This window comes from Hippoglossus stenolepis, chromosome 14 (assembly GCF_022539355.2).
Source record: "Hippoglossus stenolepis isolate QCI-W04-F060 chromosome 14, HSTE1.2, whole genome shotgun sequence".
NCBI lineage: Eukaryota > Metazoa > Chordata > Actinopteri > Pleuronectiformes > Pleuronectidae > Hippoglossus > Hippoglossus stenolepis.
In genome coordinates this window covers 6249248-6271563 of record NC_061496.1, presented here as the reverse complement: position 1 = coordinate 6271563, position 22316 = coordinate 6249248, and the positions used below count along the sequence as shown (strand labels likewise).

The 22316-nt window shown below is 43.4% G+C and overlaps 1 protein-coding gene across 4 annotated transcripts in view; it reads right to left on the bottom strand.

The window, feature by feature from the left end:
* lrp8 (low density lipoprotein receptor-related protein 8, apolipoprotein e receptor) overlaps window positions 1–21716 on the bottom strand; it is a 156204-nt gene extending 134488 nt beyond the window's left edge. For all 4 annotated transcript variants that reach the window (XM_035177493.2, XM_035177494.2, XM_035177490.2 and 1 more), the window contains exons 1-2: window positions 21428–21716; window positions 20471–20596 (exon numbers count right to left, since the gene is read on the bottom strand). In XM_035177493.2, coding sequence (XP_035033384.2) covers window positions 20471–20596; window positions 21428–21494 — 193 coding nt within the window. In that variant the 5' untranslated portion in view covers window positions 21495–21716. The remainder of the gene's footprint in view (window positions 1–20470; window positions 20597–21427) is intronic.
* Between the last annotated feature and the right edge of the window lie 600 nt (window positions 21717–22316).

Genomic DNA, 22316 nt, shown 5'->3' with positions numbered 1-22316 from the left:
CACTTCTTAAAAGCTGAGTCACTCCAACCAGTGCTGCTGCACTCTGCTTTTACAGATGGATACAATTACATAATATATAATTAACAACTATTATAGCTCTCAGCTTCGAATTTGCTTTTTACTGCCCCTTAAAATAATAATAATTTTCCTCGATGGAGAACAGAACAAATCAGTGTGGCATATATTTCTTTCTTTTATTCTTTATCACTCCAGTTAGCCGTCGTCTGGGCTTTACTGTCAAAATCATTTTGAATTTCTCTTCCTGGCACTGTAAGCTCCCTCATAAGCAAAGAAAAACTGTAGATGTAAGTTGTTATTCATTTTGTATAGTTATAGTGTCTTTGCTTAAAAAATAGATCAATAAGACTTAATGAGGACATGACTCATAGTCAGTAAATAATAACTATGAAATAGATTTGTCCATGTTCAAGTAGAGACCCTGAAATTATAGCGTGTAAGGACGAGGGGTGGTTCACGATGCCTCAATCGCCCCCTGGTGTCTGGCTGCAGTATAGGTCATAACCCTCCTCCATGTTAGTAGATGGGACATGGGCAGAACTTTTATTTTAGGGTCGTTCTTAACACACTTTCTGATAAGTTTGTTCTTAATTTGATGCTTTAAAAACATCAGGATTGACAGCAGACACTTCTAAGGGATATCTTCATCACTTCTCTCTTAACCTGAATTCTCCTTCTCCTCCACCCATTTCTCCGTCGCTCACTTTGGAGTTTTTATTTCTTTCTCTCCTCGTAAATGAACCTGCATTTGTTCACTGGATTCCTCAGTCGCTTTACAGATACATTCTTCATATACAGAGGATGTTTTCCTGTGCATCAGGTGAAATACAATGTCCTCTCAACAATGCATGAAGTCCCACTCTTCCTTTCTTTTTCATTATCGGCTTTGAGTCAAGGCGCCGTCCCTCGCCTTCCTCCCTCGCCCGTTCTCTTTCAGCGTCTCCCTCTCTTACTTTCATCTCTTCCTCTCTCTCCCCTTCTGATCTTGTGCCACTGTGCCAACGAGAAGCAGCAGAAGGAGAAAGGAGGAACGGATCTGGGTCACAGGAGGCCATGCATCTCAAGTCTCCACTAGTTCCAATACAGTAAAAATTATAAGTTGGCTCTCCCAGTCCCTTTAGCCTCAAGCATGGACAGACAGAGCGACGCACACACACACACATCTGATCCGCCTCTTGGATCCATCGTCCTTTTTCCAAAGCAGCAGGTGCACGGAGACCGAGGACACACAAATGCAGCATCACACAGACACACTGAAACTGTTCCCTCCACATCATCATCACCCCGTGTGCACAGGTTTATGTGTGACTGTGTAAGTCTGTTTCTCAAAAAACAGCAGTGGAATGAGAGCACTGGAAAGAGACATCAAATCTGAAATTGAAATTTAAAAATTCTGTTTGCCTCTCCGTTGTTCATTCTGATTCATCCCTCTCTGCTTCTGTGATCTAAAACCCAGTGATACACAGCAAAGTAGATAGATAAGTTACTGTGTTTGAGCTCAACTGATACAGAAGTTAGGGAGTGAAATAAATTCCAATTTGGCAATAATTCCTTCATTATCAAACCCTAATGACAAATTCATGTATTTCGAGTCTGATTTTCTGTCAAATAAAGGTTTTTATGTTGGCGCATATTTGCCATTAACCCCAATATCAATACCAATACTGATACAGATACCAATATGTTCCAATAAGGATCATATCAGCCAACCGAGAAAATTGCTAAAATTCTAATATCTATTAACTGAAACCATTATCATCAGTGGTCAAAATCCATGCGAAAAACAAAACTATGGCTACAGCTGATTTTCATATTTCTTATAGTTAATAACTTCATCTTTAGACTGATTAACAGTTGATTGCCCAAAAGTTTAAAATTGACAACTAGGAAAATAGCAGAAAAGCTGGAACCGGGAGTAAAAGAAGAGAAGCTGAAGAAATGTCTGAGAAAACACCCGACAAAGTGATATGGGCAGAATGGAGGGATAAAAAGAATTAGAATCCAAGACACCAGAGCGAGAAGTAAACAAACTGTTGCCACAGTGGCCATGGCAATAAGAGTGGGGGGGGGACGGAGGGGTCTTCAGCGGCCGTGCAGCAGAAAAAGAAAATATAATCAACCTCTCATTACCATGCTTCTTCGGTTAGTTGGGCTGATTTGGAGAAAACAGATTATGTTCTTCGATTACACCCCCGCCACCACCGCCACCAGTCATGGTCAACTTTCAGCGAAGCGTCAAAAACATTCTGCGCCGGTGTTTCAGATTTACCCTCGGTGCTCCCCCGCACCTGTATGGTCTGTTTGTTACAAGCTACGGGACTTCAGTTAATTCAGCTGTCAAAAAAAAAAAAGGCTGTGCTGTCAAAAATCACACAAAACAATAAAACCTTTGCTCAGAGAGGAAGTTGATTACCGACCGCTCCGCACAGTCTGGGAGGAAATGGAGACAGTTTGTCAATATAAATATTTCAGCGTAGATTCAGCTGTTTGTTGGCATGTTGTGAATGTGTATGTGTGTAACTGTGAACACAAGGATATTTGTATTATTGTCCAAAGCCAAGGAGAACTCCCTGTGTGTGTGTATTTCCCCCCATTTCTTGCCCTGTGTGTCTCTCTCGCCTCATCAATGGCTGCTATAGTCCATTAGTGCAGAAGGCTGGGGTCTGCGGGGTGAACAGGAATTGGTCAGGCTCTTCCATTTCAGACTGTGGGGTCAGTGGCTCTACAGTCCCTCACAGCTAATGACCATCTCTGGGAACACACGCCATTATGTGCGCACACACACACACACACACACACACACACACACACACACACACACACACACACACACACACACACACACACACACACACACACACACACACACACACACACACACACACACACACCTCTTCATCATTGGGACACCTCACAAGCATATGTAGCACACACACACATTAACCGACACACATATTTATAGTCTCTCCATCATGGTGACACTAACAGTAGGCAGCAGTCACAAGCACATGCATACACACACACTGATATAAAGGATGCAGGACTCGCAGAATTAAAATGCTCACAAGAAATGCAACCACACACGGAGGCCTCGGCTTTATGCACATACCTTTACAGCGTACAACATACCTGCCGCATTCTGCTGTGCAGTATTAGATAACAAGAGCTGACATCACATGTATTAATGGGATTTTAAAACCCACACGCATTGCTCTTTACCTAGTCACTGCTTTCCTTTGACTCCTGTGATAAAAGAACTTAGTCGGACAGTAAACAGAAGACAGTCTTGGCCCAGATATTCACCGTCTACACCGGAGGCCCCAAAATATCAACCGTAGAGTGTCACAGAGCAGTAACGGTATATTGTGGTGAAAGTGTTGCATCCACTCTTAGCTGTTGGATCTCCATTACTTAGCTGGTTGAGGACATCCAACCCCAGGAAATGAAGCTGACAGACCCACAGTTTATTACTGAGAGCAGCAAACAGCCCCATTAATCCCTTCCATCAATCAATGGATCTATTTCTATCTCCGTAGGAGCGTTACATTGATTTTTTTAGGAACGAGAGAAGCAGCACTCACAGCACACACTCACAGGTACACATCTCCAACCTCTACAAACAAACTTAAACATCTGTGTCTCCAGCTCTATCTCTCTCTACCCCAAAAGAAACAGCGCAATCATGACGCTTCCACACATGAACAACTTTGCCTCCTATGCAGTTCTTGCCGTTGATTAAAAAGCACGCACCAGGGGGAAAAGACAGGGAAGGATTTTCAATGAAGGGGAAAGGAAAGAGACAGAGGGAGAGAGAACAAATTTATGATGAAGGAAAAACCAACACATCAGCGAGCTGCAGCCTCCCTCCCACTTCTGTACGTCCAAACACTAAGGATTATTTTATGCTTCTATTGTAGAAGATTAAAAACGATGCATTAAATATAATGTATGTACGGGTATGTATATGTGAAAATGATTTGAAACATACTACACACTCACATATAAGGACAAACAAAGGGATAGATAATAAAAAGGTCATGAAAACAGAAATACAGTACAGGAATAAACATTAAAATGCAAAACACACATGCAAACAACAGAAGGAAAGTATAGATCATCTTGTGTGTGACAGCAAAAGAAAAGGTCCCTGGCATATACAGCACATGTATAATAAATATATGATTCAAACGTACATCACAAAAGAAAGATGAACCATAAGACAGCCAGGCGTAGAAATATATAGAGCATGGAAAAAAGATGTGATGCTTCCCACCAAGACAGTAGGTACGAGAACACATGTGACCTACATGTACTGTAAAACAAATGTAATCACATCGCTACTGTAAGGAGAAACACACACATGCATAAACACACACTTGACGCACACCTACACACAATACAATGTTTCTAAGCCACATTGCCATCATACTTTTATGGATTTAGGGGGCAATTAAATGAAACATGAGAGCATGCACATGATTAAAGATTTATCAGACCAAGGTCCCTGCTTCACACACACACACACACACACACACACACACACACACACACACACACACACACACACACACACACACACACACACACACACACACACACACACACACACACACACACACACACACACACACACACACACACACACACCCTACTGCATGTTCGTGTAATTTAATAAGTGAAGTATAAATGTGCTTTTCATTGGAATCAATTAGCCAGTGGCGGCTAACTTTGAACACACATCTCCATGGAACCTCTGGAGACTCTGTGCTAATGTGATGAATTAAGGTCAACAGCACAGACTTGCACACGTAAACACACACACGCACACACACACATACACACATACACGCGTAAACCATGGGATCTATCATTATATAGCTTTCTGCAGGAGCAACCCATAGAGCTCGTCGAGTTCTGCTACGTCTCGCAGACACAGCGACACACAGGGTCTGCAGCAGAAACAATCTGGAAACAGACGACTAACAGAAGTGGCTGTTAGTTTAGCAGCATGTCGAGATTTTGCCAAGTGACCCGACATCGGCTTTTTGTACGACTGCCAATGGTCAACAACAGCCTCGTCCAATTAGCATTATAGAATACTGCCAATCGCAAGTTATAGCTCTGCCAAGTGATGAAAGAGCCTCCGATGTTTAACATGTCAAACTATAGAGATGAGAAAATGGTTTGACACCTAATTATGATGATTACGCTAAACTGACACATTAAATAAGTCAAAGCTACAGTATGGGTCTTAAACGCGGTCTTCTCCATGTTAGCAGATGGGACATGGAGCAAGTGTGTGTACTGATCACTACTTTTCAGACTCTGGCCCCAAGTGATCAACGCGAAGTGTAGACGCGTCGTCCATCTGGACATTCAGTCTATGGTACTGAAGATGCATTTGTATTGATGGCCATAGTTTGAGGGTAAACAAAGCTTTCAAAATGCAAATCCATCATTAAACTTTATAGTCTCCTCTTTCCGTACACTTTCTCAATCCTTCCATCAATCCCCTCAGCACGTATTCAAGGAGGTAGACCTTGTTTCACCCACCCGCTTGTTTTCCCTTCGTGTCCTCTGTTTCAGCCTCGGTTAAATCGACTTCATGCAACTTTGTTTTTGACTCAAACCCACCTTTCAAGTTTGGAACATGGAGAAAAAAAAACCTGTGTCTGGATTTTCTAGCAAGTGCCTCTTGATTAGAAATGGATCAATGTGTCTCAAGTACAAGTACAAAAAACATTTTGAGGCTCTTTGAAGGCTTGGGAAAGTATACGTGCTTGCAGGCGCGCACACACACACACACATAGAAAATCGGCCTCTCAGCACGTCTTAACAATCCTGCAGAGTTAAAGTCTCATTTGCTGGCTTCTTATACATTTGATTATAGGTAAATGAGGCCTGGGCCCTTTTAACAGGACGAGGTTTCATGACTTTCAGAGGACGTAAGAAGTGTTAATTAGGGAAACTAGAAGGGCTCTTAATTACAGAAGGAAACCTGAGACGGCCTCCACCTCCCTCGGCCCAGCGCAGGTGGAGCCATAAGGCAAACGGCAATGAAATGACAATTATTCAGCAGCTACATTGAGATTTAAACTCCTGCAGAGTTATGTCAAAGGACAGAGAAGACACTTGATAGAGGGGAATGAAGGAGGATTTTAAATAGAGATTAATTTTGCAGGACTGTGGCAGAAAACGTAGGCTCATGCTATTAGTGATACTAATTTTCACCATTATCCTCCAAATGAAAGAAGAGGTTTTGTCTGAACTGGTCACAAAAGTCACCCCTCACTTCAAAAAGCATGTGGATGTGGGAAAAACATGACTTGAGGGGAAACACTGCTCGGCTGCTCTGATTGCGATTCACCTTCGCACACTTCTTTCTTTCAGAGTCGAGGGGAATCAATATCTTTACCCAAAGAAAAAGGATATTGTTTTTTGCCCTACATATAGCTTTTCACTTCTGCTGTTTGGGGAGCAGAGGGAGGTCCACGCTGGCGAAAAACATTAGTTGAGTTAAGAGTCCAGTCCTTTAAAATCATGAACCGAAGCGTAGATACAGAGTGAGGGATTAACTCACATCACTCCAGTTCTCAGACGTTTACATCGACTCTGAAAACTTTCCTGATCTCCACGGCCTTTTATTAAATCAAAGAATTACTAATTTCTTTATCTGCACTGTTATTTCCACTATTTTATTTATTGTTTTATTCTGTATTTAGGTACTATTTAACTTATGTTGCTTCTACAATTTGTTATGATGCCTTTTATATATTATGTAAAGCACTTTTAATAGCTTAACAAATAAAATCTGACTGATTGAAAGTGTATAATTAACAGGTAAAAATCTAAACTAGTGATGAGGTTTAATTATCCTTTATGGAAGCATCATCACACAGAAGATTGGACCAGAGCAGCCGAGTCGGAGCCATTAAAGGTGGAATAAAGCCAATGGAGACGTGAACATCACAGTGAAAACACCATGGGCCAGTTAACTTTACTGCTGCTGCTTTCTGCCACAACTGGGTCACTGGGCCTCCTCCATGACTCACGTGAATGCTTGTGGGTGGGTGGCAGATGTGTCATGATTTAATAAACATAATATAAGGAGCCAGTTTGGGCATTTATACATTTTGTGAGCTTGAGGTACGAGAACAAGATGTTTTCCTTTTTAAGATTGCAAATGTAATGTTGTTTGTTTACTATACTGAGCTTTATATGTATATGAATTTGATAGAAACATTGGATGGGATAGGAAATACTTGTTGTTAATTGCAACAGAAATAAAAACCAACACTTAGAATTTTCAACCTTAAAATCTCCGTTATCTGCTTTAATATATGTGAATCTGTTTTATTTTATCCGAACGAAGGTCTCAGATCTGCAAGGTCACCTCTGAGGACATATCAACACTCATCAGACTCTTGTCTCCCTGGTTTGTAACTTTGAAAAGGTACTTGGATATTAGCTTCTTTTAAATGTCTACTCGTGGGAGGTTAAATGTTGTCTTTTTAAATATCGCTGAGGGATTTAGTGTTGGTTGCACCTGAGCGCAGCAGGCACTGCAAATTGGAAATTCATGAGCAACAAGGCATAAACATTTGCAGATGGGCCACAGCAGCCAGGGATTCGCCCCCTTCACTATACCATCGACTCTGGCTAAACAGAGTCATCTTACTATTCTAGTTGTCTTGATTAATTAAAAAGCTTTCCTGGCACGTGATGAATACAACAGGGTTTCAGACAAAATAAAGATAAATTCATGGTTCTAACTCAGCCTCAAAACACCTGGTTACTTGAAGAATAAAAGAAAATATCCCTTCTTCAGCTCAGAGAGTCTATAAAGCTGCTGTATGGGAGAAACCGAGGTGAATACAGACCACAAAGTGACAGAATGAGGCAGAACACAAAAGGTAAAATGGAGAAAATGGGGCACAATCAGTCATCAGCGCTGAACCTTTGAAAACCCTCTTAAATGTGATCCACGCACATAAAAAGAAAGTTCATACATCAAAAAGAGGAGAGAAGCGCACTTCAAGGTATGAATCAATATTTCGAGCAGGAGCTCTGCATCAGCGAGCCGGGGCCGCGCAGCCGACATCAAACAACATCAAGAAACAAAAGGTAAATCACTTCAGTACAAAGCAGGTTATTCTGTTATGAAGACGTCAAAGAAAAGGTCACAGAATTCATTCTTCAGCCTAAAAAGCCGAGGTGCATATATACATGCGTGTGTAAACCGAGAAAGAGAGGAGGGGGTATGTGCACAAACAATAGAGATGTTTGGATTTCTTCTCTCCCTGTTACTGACTCTGATACAGATCCAATATCATTTACAAATTAAATAACAAATTTATACTAACACTTTGTGGAAGTGATGATTGCTGTCAATGTTGTATTAAACGTCTTTAAAAAGCAAATACCCACAGAGAATGAATAACATAGAACTTCTTTTATCATCAAATTTCACAGTAATAACTGAAAAAGAATTACTAGCTTCAAATAGTAATAACCTTAAATAGCTTTAAACTGAAGTCTTGCTTATGTTACATGTGGTTGTGGGACTTTCATGACATTTCTGTTTGGCCCTGGCTAATGTTACACTACTGGAAATCGTTGCCGCTCTAAAAACAGTACTTGCCAGTGGCAGTTCAGTGCACCTGCTGTTTTGGAGTGGAAAATAAGTGATATATAAATTCCAGTTTTATCCGTGTATATATATACTTCAAAGATAGGGTATTAGATCAGTACATAGATTAACGTACTCGCAGATGCCTGACCTGGTATTTTCTGCAATACAGGCACAATTATCTAAGCTTGTGTCAGAATTAACAATTAAATTAAATAACAATCATCGTCAACAACTGGATCAGGCAAAGATGGAAACCGTGCGTAAAGACTTGTTTACACAGTGAAAGAAGGGTATATGAAATTTCTTGCAGAGATCAATGACCCCAACATGATAATGCAGATGTTTAATGCAAGGTCACAACCCTATTCATTATGCTCACACACACAAAACCAAATGTCAATGCCCCCTTTTTTAGAGTGATGTGTGTGTGCGCGCGCGCGCCTCTGAGGCACCATTGAGAAGGTGTCACCCTGCTTCCAAAACATTCAAGCGCAGCCTCCAATGATGCACAATAGGGTGAGGGGGTGGAGAGCGAAGGGCACCGGGGGACGGAGTCGTCATTGGTTAAAAACAGACTGAGACAACATGCCAGGAAAGAAGAAAGACAGAAGGGGCCGAGAAATAAGGCGACGGTGGAGCGAGAGGATGAGGAGATATGGTTAAAAAAAGAATCTCACTTGGATGTAAAAATCATAGAATCTCCTTTTTCTTTCCACATTTGGTTTCTCCTCTCAACGTAGCATCTTCAGAGTTGAAAGCAAATCGCAAATCCCCGATACCTGAAGTGCAGTTTGCACATCAATGCATCCTCGTAGACTCATCATGGTGCACAAGCAACCACAGCACGCACCACACATCAACACTGCAGGACGAGAGTCTTTTTATCAGGACTTTTCAGAGACATAATCCGAACAAGAGATGTTTTATTTTGTCTCAATCAGCAGTGGAAAGTGTGGCTCACCAGTAAAACCTGGTGAGTGTCAGGGTGCTGTGATAATAAAAAAAGCAAGCTGCAGGGGAAGTGTTACATTAGCATTGTGTCACACCACTTTTTTTTTGATAGCTGGTATTACCGAGCACGAGCTGTATCATCAAATAATACCCCCCCGCCCGCCCCTCCTCCCCCCCCCCGGCCACCACAACATCCCTGCAACGATTGACAAGCACAATCCCCTAGCTAAAAAGACTCGGTCCCAGACTTAGGAGCCGTCGAGGCGAGTGCGTGAAGAGAGATAGTCGCGTGTGTGTAATCTACGTAAACAGCTTCATTCAAAAGCCAGATGGAAGGAAAAGGACAAAGAGAGAGAGAGAGAGAGAGAGAGAGAGAGAGAGAGAGAGAGAGAGAGAGAGAGAGAGAGAGAGAGAAGAGAGAAAAGGTGTAGGATGAAACCAGTCGTCATTTAAAGTTGTCGGTCCTCAACTTGTTCTGGATGTTTGTTTCATTATCTTCTCAGGGAACTCTAATCCTTGGCTATAGCGTAATGATCCGTCACTCCAAGCCTGTCAATAAGTGATTTAAAAAAATCTATATAACTCTTTCTGTTTCTCTTTTGCTTTGACCAGGTGTGATTTCAAAATAAAAGCCCTCCGCAGAGTCCCGTAATTGTTGCAATTACGGGACTTCAAGTAATTGTGGCAGCTGCAATAATATAAAATGTATATAAAGATGAAACTGTCCTACCAAGCCATTAAAAAGAAAAGATTTTACCTGTAGCAAACATATATGGCCACATAAACAATAGAACAAGAGGATTCACTCATCACACACCTGCAGCGCTGCTATGCTCACATATACACACAAACAATGGGCAATCCCAATAATCAACCCTCACTATCAGGCCACACCTACTCAGTCCTCAGCAGACAGGTTCTCTACTGGTTTTTGTTTTGAGGAATAGCAACATGTCCGCTCCCTGGTGCACAGTGTGTGAGATGTGAACCCACAGTGGAGAATACCTGCTAAGATTAACCAATCAGTCAAAACTCTTATTGTCAGTTAGCGGGTAAACGGTTCATGATGAACATCCTTAGTTGCAAACTTATATACTTAAGTTAAAAAAAAATTTACTTGATGATGAGGGAAATTACTTACTTGTCTTTTAAAAAACAAATACTCCAAACCCTGACTGGATATAATCGTCATGATATAATAATTTGAATGATTTCACTTCAGCCTCAGAACATTAGATTTATGTAACCTCCAACAGCTCAGTCTTTATTGTTAGGTTGTATTTTTAGCATCTGAAGCGGTGACTGTTCTCTGCTGGCTTACGATACAGAGATATCATGGTACGCTCCGAGTCTACACATATTACCCTGAGAGCGCTTTTGTTTTTTTGACGCCTTCAAAAGACTCTTTCCATCTGCTTCCTCTCAGCAGGTCAAAATATCTACCTTCAACCCATCTGAGAACAAACACACAAAAAGACACAAACTCTCTGCAACGCGCACAAATTCACACCAAATTGAATTCCTGCCTCACCACCACAGAATGTGGAAAATGTCCTATTTTATTTGACAAGAAACACTGAGACGTAATGAATCAAACTGAACAATCCAACAGTTCAGTCACAGACGGAGAAGAAAAACGATAGACAACGTAAAAAGAGGAGAGGAGAGGACTGCTCAGAGTCAACAGCCTTTCATTCGTCTTCGCTCTTCGGTGAAAGAAAGGAAATAGTTTAAAGAAATGACACAAATCAGAGAAAGACTGAGAGACAGTAAGTAGAGTAAAGGAATTTGAGGTGATATCATCAGACCAAAGCCTCTCTCCTCCACTTTGTAACTTTCATGTAGAACTTCTCATGAAAACTTTTGACACGCAGCACTCCAGGGCCCCATCTCAGCGTTAGCACAGCACACTGGTATTAGCAGCCATGTTTTATTCATCAGCATCCTTCGTTGTCATTTCATACGCCGCTCCCCGGCTGCATATACCAGGCGACGGAGCGCAAGGTGAAAAACAGGATTACAGCGAATGTAAATAATAAAAAACGGAGGCACATGAAGACGTTCGGTTAATCTGAGCCGGGGATTAATGCCATGATACCCTGTCAGACACAGCCGGGTCGGGGAGGGTGGGGGTGGATAACAACAACAGCACAAAGGGACACACAAGAGTGAGACATACCTGAACACACACACACACACACACACACACACACACACACACACACACACACACACACACACACACACACACACACACACACACACACACACACACACACACACACACACACACACACACACACACACACACACACACAGGAAATAGGATTGTGGTATTATCAGGTTTTGACTTTGAACAATGAGTGACTTTACGCCAGAGCAGAAGACGACACCTGAAAACGCTAATTCAGACAGACGTGGGGGGGGGAGGCTGTGCACAGGAAGGAAGAGAGATAATGAAAACAGGGAAGAAGGAAAAGAGGAATTAACAAACTACAGAAACAAAGATGATTTAAAGAAGTTGTTTTTCTGTTTTTTTAATAGCACTCACACGTGCACTTTGCTTTAAACGCTTGACGGTGGCACGATCATCATAAAACATGACCTTTATTAAAAGGGGGGGCACTCATAACTCAGAGATGGATACAAAAGGATCACTTTCACACACTTCCTGCGTTTCTACCCCTTTAGTTCACATGTTTCAGGGTCTTTAATTGTGCCATTTTCTTTTCTGCAGCATTCATGCAGTTAGAGGCAGTTAGGTCATGTTCACGGTCAACTACACATCCCCACAGGTGAACAGAAAAAACGCCTCGACTGTCTGTGGCACCAGGACGGAGCTGCAGGCCGTGGCCATCTGTCAGCTGCGCTCCTGCTGCGGTGAGGAAGAGCTTCTTCACTAGTTTCAATGTTGTTCTCAGACACAGAATAACACAGGTTTCACTGCAACCGCTTCATGAAAGTGTTTGTGTTTGCTTTTACAGTTATTATCTAGGGGCAGTTGAAAGCAGTTAATCAGGCTTTATGACTGTTAAGAACTATCGTAGACTTCATGACAAGAAATATTACAGACAACAAATTCTGTGGTCAGGCGGCACAGCGAGTTGTAAACATAACAGTGGTGTTATATGACCATATCAAATTGATATGCAACCATGCTGGAAAACAGTAGCTTTTACGTGTTGTGAACATCCACCAGACACAGGGAAGCATTCGTTATGTTTCTATCAACTTGGTGAATGTAAACTCTCCTTTATCAGTTTTTGGTCTTTACCGACTCTTGAGGTAAATATTTGTCTTTTCCTGCTGTGTTTGCCATGCTAGTCGCTAAGTTGGTCTGGGAGGTAACATCCCGTGGTTTTATCTGAACTTTTTCTGTCTGGAAATGACGCTGATCAGAGCAGTGACCCAAAACAGCAACACTGTGAACCCTAGACAATGAGTTAACAAAATAATGAAGCCCCATAGACGTGAGGGGAAGTGCACAGTCTGGTGATTCATTCTCCGTGGGTCTGTTACTATGACCGAGTCATCTCACATTCTATCCCTGCATGCACCTGCACTCTCATCAGTTGAATCAGTTGTCTCCATCTCATCCACCCTCCTCTTCTCTATCCTCACTTTTATATCCAGTTAGTGATGCATGCCTAAACCCATAGCACATGGGTTAGGGAGGCTGCGGGTCAGAAAGTGAAAAGGAGCATTCCTCCAACTATTATAAATAACTTTGAGAAACATTACATGAATGCAACAGGCTACACTCATCACTGGTCATGATCTTTCATCATTCTTTCTCCTTTTATCTCAAACACACACCGGAGGGGGCAGGTCCTCAGAAATCTGTATCTGGACTCCTCCATGAAACAAACATCTCTCTGTACCCAGACTATAATTTATATTCACCTATTTGTTTGTGAGTTGGGGCGGTTTAGATTGGCTCTCCAAACAGGTTGGGGTGGATGCGGGTAACCTGCACAGACCTCTTTAGTTTTGGATGATTAAAGTGCAGGTGAGGGAGGCCGACTGAGCCAGTAAAGAAATAAATGGCACTTCTATTCAACCACAATGGCGAATGCAGTACCTGTGCTGGAGTGGGACCGAAACAGCCTCCTGATCATCATGCGTTTGCTCAAATGCGACCACACAAACCCGCACAAACAAAAAAAACGGGTCAGATACAAACATTTTGGTTACATTGTGAAGCCCTGAAGTTCGGTGACTGGCAGTGATCACGTTCATGAATATGCCCTTATTTTAAATACACAATAGGAGGAGATGGACATTAACAGAAAGAGTAATTCGTCCTCAGACTGAAAGAAACTCACTAGTTCTTCCTCTCTTTGCTTTCACTGGCCACACATTTCTCATAGTGTGGTCTCACCCTCTGAGACGCTCACTAATTGGATTATAAGTGTGTAGATGGACAGCACACACTGTCTCTTTCTCTCTCTCTCTCTCTCTCTCACACACACACACTAAATCCTTCATTTCATTTGAAACTAAAACAATCTCTGTCCGTATGTGTACACAGGGCGTGTGTGTGTGTGTGTGTGTGTGTGTGTGTGTGTGTGTGTGTGTGTGTGTAGGAAGCAGATCGTCTACTCTGTAGTTGGTTGAAAGACGACGGGTTTTAACAACGCTTTGCATTCACCGCTAGCTGTCCAGGACCCAAACAGGGAAGCGAATGAGAGCCACTGTGTCATCATTTCCAAACATTTCATTTACTTCCTGCACATTCAGACGACAACGCGTTCCTGGAGATTCTGCCCTATGTACAGGACATAGACGGGATTAAAATGCCATTTCTCCCTAATCCCTGGTGTTAACATATAAGTAGACAGAACATGACGGAGTACACAACATATTAAGTACTCAAAAGAGAAAGAACACAACCATAGTACACAGTCAAAGGGCACAGGGTGGATGTGACATTGGATGTGAGTAGTGCAAACCGAAATGGTGCAAAATCGATTTAAAAGTGCAAAATACTTCATGATAATTAATGTACATCCACAGGATGAGTAAAATAGCAGTTAAAACCAGTGTAATATTCAAAGTCCAGAGTATTTGGACATCTGTCGTAAACAGTGATGCCTTTTAAAACTGAACCGTGGTGCTGTGGATGTAGCCAAACTGCCCTCCTCCTTGGAGGTTTCGCTGCATTTCATCCCGCTGCCCTTCATTTCAGCTCAAAGACATTATTTCACAGCAACCCTGAGTGACGGGTGTAGGACGCAGAAGTAGTGCTGCTCAAAAATGAGCAAGTCAGACCGCTAAATTTCCACCAGAGGGAAGAGGTGGAAAAGAGAGAGGGAGCGAGCGAGAGCAAAAGCCTCAGGACAGCACTGACCTCGGCTAAAATTACCCTCCTGCTGTTTTGCACCGCTGCACTCAAACACCTATTCAGCACCAGCAGGTATTGTTAGCTTGTAGAGCATGATACAGTGGCTGCCAAGGGTGGAGCCCTGGTACATTTTGGGCTTGTCAGCTGTCAGGATAGCAATGCTGTGTGTGACAGCTTGTCTACTTGATTATGTTTAATATTCAATCTTCAAGGAGTGGATCGTATTTGAGGGAGATGTGGCCAGCTGGCAGTCTCACCCCTTAATCTACTAGGAGGCCAACACAGGGCCAGAGAGGAGTCATTTGTTTGTTTTCATTCATTGGCCTGTATTAAGACTTAAAAACTCATTATCTACTCACATACGCTGTTTACCCCTGAAACTCCAAAAGTGTTTTCTGGACTCAAACCCTTCACCCACCCCTCCATCGGCATAGTGGTGAGGAGATGAGTGAATTTTCATTTTAGGGTGAACTATCCCTTTAAGCGTTAGCATTGGCCACTCAATAATATGATCTATTGGGGAAACAGATATGGTGTTTTTAAGGGTTCTTTATGGCCCCATTAGAGACTGGAAATTACAACTTCACACACAGAAAGCCAACCAGACAAAGCATATGCACATACAAATAGGAACCCATGGTGCTTAAATAGCCACAGAGCACAGCGGTGGTTCTCTTTCTCTGAACCGAGCACTAATATGATGAATGCAACGTTGACCCTCGCTTCAGATCTTTGCATGTGTGTATGTTGCCCTTTCAGAAGCATTGCATCTGTTTTATGTTAATATATGCGAGCGGTGCCACAGAGTCCTGCTCCTGCATCCTCATTTGTGTGCGTTGGTGTGTAATTGAGAAAGCTGGTGGTCCCCTTGACCTCATACTCCCATTAAATGTGTGACCTCAACTGTGCGTGTGCGTGTGTGTGTGTGTGTGTGTGTGCGCGTGTGGAGGGGAGGGGGTGTCAGCAGGTGACCAGACTGTGTTTCTGAGCCTATCAGTACAATGCCTTTTATGCCTGAAGCGCTTCTCTGCAGTCTCTTATTACAGTGTCATGTGTGAGTGTGTTGTGCGCACACACACAATCACACACACCCACACACACACAGCAGTGGCGTGAAATGTGTTGTGATGTCTCCCCTATGGGAAGCCGGTCTCAGACTGCAGAGGAGACGCTCTCCTTCTCAGACCTGCTCAGACTCATTGTCCTGCTGTGACACACACACACACACACAACTCTCTTCCCACCCCTATATATTCCCTTTCTATCCCCTGGTCTGTAACTGTTGTGAAACACTTGGTTTTCTCGGTTCATAAAGGGTTAAGGATTTATTTCCAATCCTTTGACTAAACATGTTTTAGCCAATCCCAGCCGACACTGGGCGAGACACAGCGTACAAGATATGGTCATAGTTTCACAGTCCATCCAAGATGACATCTTTATATCACTTGTTTTATCCAATCGATGATGAAAAGATCTAAAGATAATCAATAAATATTTACACCAAAGAAATGAATGCAGGAAATGTTAGATAAATGACTTTACTTTAAAAACTAATGGCAGTTCCATTGATCAACTCGTTAAGTGATTAGTTTGTGCTCCACTAATCAACTGACTTCACAATAACGTGTTTGCTACTCAATTCTCGGGGTGACTGACATCGTACATATTGTTCAACCAACCGATTGGTCAGGGGAGATAAAATCTGCACATTATTTCTAGATTTACTAAATTGGCCAGTAACTGATAAAACAGACAATTTAGGCAAAGGCTGGACGTTGAGCCGTGATATGAAAACGTTTCTATCAGGTAGTTTCAAATAGATTACATAAGTTAGAGCCAGCAGTCTCCATTAGGCCGGGCGAGGTCAAAGTCGCGTTTCAAAATCAACCACCACCCCTTGTTTTCACTGGCAGTCTGCCCCCCCCTCTGCCGATAATGGATTAATCCTGGAAGGCTATTGATGTAGAGCTGTTTTCTTAATGGCAGTAGCACCAGCGATTGACGGGCCAAGGAGAATTTGGTCGGATGAGGACATATCGACCCAAAAAATCGATTAAAGCCCGAAGAAATTCTGACAGAGTGTTTTTATGCTGCAGTTTGACCAAGGCCATTCGGAGGGGACCATTGTAGAGGGATGTGAGAGAGGGAGAACCGCTGAGAGCCAACACGAGATCCAGATATGAGATGATTTTACAGTGGCACTTTGGATTAGGCATGTTTAAATCCACTTAAATCCGCTGTAAAAATGATAAGGCCTTTTTCTGTATATTCCACAACTGGAATATAGGTCATACAGAGCTGTGCAGAGGTGGAGAGTTTCCATGTGTTCACATACACATGTGCTTTAACGTTGTGTTCGCTACAAAGACGGAGCACACACACAAGCACAAAAGCCCCACCACCACCACCACCACTTTACCGTCTCCCAGGGCAACAAGACCGGAATCTACCAAGAGGCGCGATGAAAATGAAGAAGAGGAGAGGGGCGGAGAGGAGCAGGAGGAGGAAGACGAGAGGATGAAAAAAAAGAAACGAGAGACAAGGCACAAAAGACAACCCAATCTAGCAAGACTTATTCTAATACAGCTGCTACAGGGAGAATGCTATAGAGGTAATCTCTGCTGTGAGACACCTGCATGTGTAAGAGGTGGGTGAGGGGACCGCTGACTGATGGCACAGATACCGTAGCTCATACTCACACACAAACAGTTATACTTGCCCAGGATGCGTATCGTATAATCAAATCATTCCAGATGTATAATCGTGCACATCGTTCACACACACACACACACACACACACACACACACACACACACACACACACACACACACACACACACACACACACACACACACACACACACACACACACACACACACACACCTTGGGTCAAAGTACCAACATGACTCGATGATGCAGTTTTTTAGCTCTACTTTTCAGGCGCATACTTGAAATCCCCCCCAAACTGCTCAAGAATTTAAGGTTAGTGTTGAGGATATTAAGTTGAGCACAACAGCACAATTCTAAAGGAGTTGAATTGGACAATAACAGCAAATTAAACCTTTGAACGAGCTCAATAAACCAACCTACTTGAACTAAGAAAAGTTAAAACAAACAGCATTAATTAGAAGTTCCACCACAGAGAAGTCCTCAGTTTTTAAACCGGTCACATTTTGCAATTACTTAGTACAAACATCACAAGTGATCTGACACAAAAAATGATATATTAGCAGCTATATGCTTATTGCACTGTGTTAGTATCATTGTCAAGGTAAATAACCCTAATTCAAGTACATGATTTGACAGTTGTTTTTCCATTTTTTTGTTTTTCGTAATTGCAGTTTTCTTTTGAAGGTCAGAAATGAAGCCCAAGAGAAGGTTAGAAAATCCTAACCTCACCATTTACCCTCATAATTAGGCGAGAGCTCTTCTCCCCGCTCCCTTTGCCCCCCTGCTGTTCCAATTCTTCCAAATTATTTTGCTCCTATTTTAATGATCTCTGCTCTCCGCTCCCCTGTTGCCCTCAGTCAAATCTGTCCATTCTTCTCTCCTCTTCCTTCTCCTCCTCCTCAGCTCCCTCCCTCTCTCCTCTGAGCTTTGCTGATGATATTGGGTTTTTGGGGCAGGGGCACAGAGGTAGTGCTGGCATCTGCTGGAAGGGCTGGCATGCTGCCCGTCACCGAGCATCGCTCCGGCAACCAGAGTCACGCTGTTGGATTTATCTCCAACCAACCTGTCAGCTGATGCTCTTTGTGGGCGTAAGACGAGTGGGCATTGCCTCTTTGGCATTCGCACTGCCAAGCTACCCACGGGGAGATTTAAAAATGAGGGGAGGAAAGACCCTTAGTGGCTGCGACAATGCTGAGGAAGTGAGACAGCTTTAGAGAAGGAAGCACCCGACGTCCAACACAGGCTGAGAACTGAAGCTGTAACAGAAAAGAGTGTGCAGAGTGGGAAAGGGCTACGTCCACACTGAGAAGTTTTTCCTGTAAAGGGTCAAGTGATAGGAGCATGATGGATCGTTGTAACTGATAAGACCGAATCAGGAAAAGTCTCAAATTCGGCACATCCAGGCAGGAGTTCTAAAACTTTAAAATTTCTCCTTTTTGGTTTTCCGGGGCGTAAAAAGTGCTTTTTACAACATAACATATGAGTTTGAACGTAGCCTAAGGCACATCAAGAAGGAGAAAGTACATAAAGGTAGAGAGTGGGAAGGGAAGAGATTGGGAGAGTCACAGAGGAGCCCAAGAGGAAAGCAAAAGCACATCTGAAGCTTACAGGATGTGCAGCTAAAAGAGTGGAGAGCGTGCAGGAAGAGAGTCTATCACCTTGTTGCTCAAGTACCATTTTCCTATCCTTTACCAAACAACAAAGTAAACCATACCGGCGACGGTGAAGGGCAGCTCATTAAAATCTCTTTCCACTTCCATGAAGCACCGGCCACTAAACGTTCAATAACACCAATCAGGCTCCTCCGGTCAATGAGACGCGCTCGTAAATGTCACGACATTCGTGCAGGGAACTCCCGAGATATCAGCGGCCACCGCGGCGGCGAGCATGTGAGATGAGAGAATCATGGGTTTCAGTGATGAGGAGCGATGAATCAATTGGCCACTAATGTCTCCATTCAAGCAATTAGTACCATGACAAATTTATAAGCGACAATTACTCGGCTGGGTGCAGCTTCCTGAATGGATCGGAGTCGGGGGGGCAGTTCAACCAGAAACGCACATGACTGGTTTTTTGTCACTCATTCTTGAAGGGGGCATAATACAATAATGATTTGCCTGTTATTGTGGAATGTCATTCTGCGTTTTAAACTCCAGGTGCCCCCTGAAGCGGAGGCGCCCTCGACAGCAAGAAAAAGCACACAACTTGCAAACAGCCATATCGAAGAGCAACAACATTTGCATTAGCGCACGCTGCATTTAACAGCAGTGAGCTGTCATGACACACAACACTGCAATTTGATCATCCTATTGCAGATATGACATAATTCATAAATGCCGTCGTATAGCCAGAGCATTTCAAGACAGTATATAGCAAAACAGAGCTGTCTCACTGCAACATATAAGTGACATATTAGTAATAGTAACAATGATAATAATAATATTGCTAGGGCAGCAGCTCCTCTTGCGTCAGAGGTTTGCTGCTGAAGTGAAATTAGTGAGAAATGAGTAAAATTCCTGATGCCATGTGACCTGACCAGTGGTCCAGGATCAGCAGTTCACTGCACTGACATCTGCAGACTAACAACTGAGAGTGAGATATTTCCAGGGGCCCCAAAGCAAAAGGATAAGGAGCTTATCCTCAGTCTAACATAACTCTTTCAAAAGTTACAACACAGGATATATCCAGTTATGTACCAGCTCCTATCCAACAGCACAACGCCAAACCTCTGGCCACAAATTAGTATTTGGGATTCCTTGTCCTCGTCAGACACTCCTGTTTGTAACGTGCATGATGGGAGTTCCAGCACGCCAAAGGTCCACGGGGAAGCAAGCAGCGAGTAGAGGTCACTTACGACAGTTCTCCTCGTCGCTGTTGTCCGAGCAGTCGTCGTCATCGTCACATCTCCACAGGGTTGGGATGCAGCGGCCGTTCTTGCACTGAAACTGTCCGGTTTCACACTCCGACTCCGTATGAGTTCCTGCGTTGCCAGAGCAGAACAAATAATCAGTATGGGTGGATTTTTTAATTTTTTAAAAGGAATATAAATATCAGAAGAAGAGGATGTGAGAGTTAAGAGGTGCTATAAAAACTATTAAGCAAAAACAGGACCTGACCACAAACTGCTCACACTGGAGGGTTCTTCCATTGTGCAGGTTTGGAGGTTATATGTTGCATCAATCTCCAGATTTCCATACAACATAGACAAAGATCACAATCTGACCAGGACACTGATGTTTGCAATCATTTCCTCTCAGATGTGGGTGTTTGAATTGATGCAAAACACTCCTGCTGCACTAACAATGGTCCCTGCAGGTGTTTTCTCAAATCCAAATGACTTCAGCTCTTGTGTTTTATCCTTTTGATTACGCTCAGTGGATGTGTGGTGGCTTTGAGCATGGCTGCCTGTGTCCTGTTGGCACATGCCGATCAGTTTAATGCTTGTTAAACTGCAGCTGATGATGATGATGATGATGATGACCGGAGCAGCCTCCACTCCGCGTCCACATCCCCACACACGAGCCCTTTTTACGCGTCAGCCTACTGGCATCAGACACGTGTTGGTGCGCGACCGTTTCTTCCGCATGTTGTCACCTTGTGTCCGCGGTGACATCCTCCACGACCCGGACTGGAAGCGGCTCCCCCGTGGTGCGCGCAGGGCACCGACACGAGTCGTCGGACCACACCGGGGAGACGCGTCCCTCAGCCGGGTACGATCCCTCCTCCCTCCACCTCCACCCCCCCCTCCCAGAAGCGTCGCCGTGTCCGCGGCAAACACAAACAAACCCCCCCCGCCGCTCCGGTGTCTTACCTTTAGCGCAGTGGAGCTCCGTGAGCAGCAAATGGAAAAGCACAAGCTTCCCGACTTCGGTCCACATCTTTAGATCCTCGGGACGTTCATGCAAAAGTGGATAAAAAAGCCCCAGTGACGGATCCAGCAGCTTCTCTCTCTCTCTCTCTGTGTGTGAGTGTGTGTCCTCCGCCGTGTGCTCCTGTCTGTGCCTCAGCTCCGACTGAGCAGCACCGACTCTCCTCCTTCTCGCCTCCGTTTGAATCCGTGACGCTGGAGGGCGGGAGGAGCCTGCGGTTCGCGTAGTAGGTTAGAAACAACTACATCCGAGCGGGGCTGTTCCAGTGAAGTCATGGGGCTGTTCCGGTGAAGTCATGCTGAAACAGCTGAGTCACGTCGAGCCGGCGGCCACACCTCCGGACATTATTTGTTTTACATATTAAAACTGTCACATCATCGTGAAGAGCAGTGAAAGGTTTCAGTGTGTGAGAACTTAGTCACATCTGAAGAGGAAGTTGCAGTTGAACCCCCCCCCCTTCAAACATGACAGAGAACCTGTGGTTACCTTCAGTTGTCGTAAAACTCAAAAGGTGTTAAGTTTGCCCAGTATGAGCTACTGTAAAAGAAATATGGCTGCCTCCGTAGAGAGGACCCACTCCTGATGTAAATATAAATATTTTAATATAAAACACCCATTCTAGGGTAAAGAAAACAACAGTTCGTACAATTTAGATAAAACACACTAATGAAAACATCACTAGGATTATTCTATAATAGATCCCTTCACCTTAATCTTACACACTGGACCTTTAATTAACAGTTTTTTCTGGGGTCAACATTTTTTAAAATATTTTTCTCCCGGTGATAATGGTCGACAAGAAGTTTTGAAGCCATTGCTGTGTTTACGATA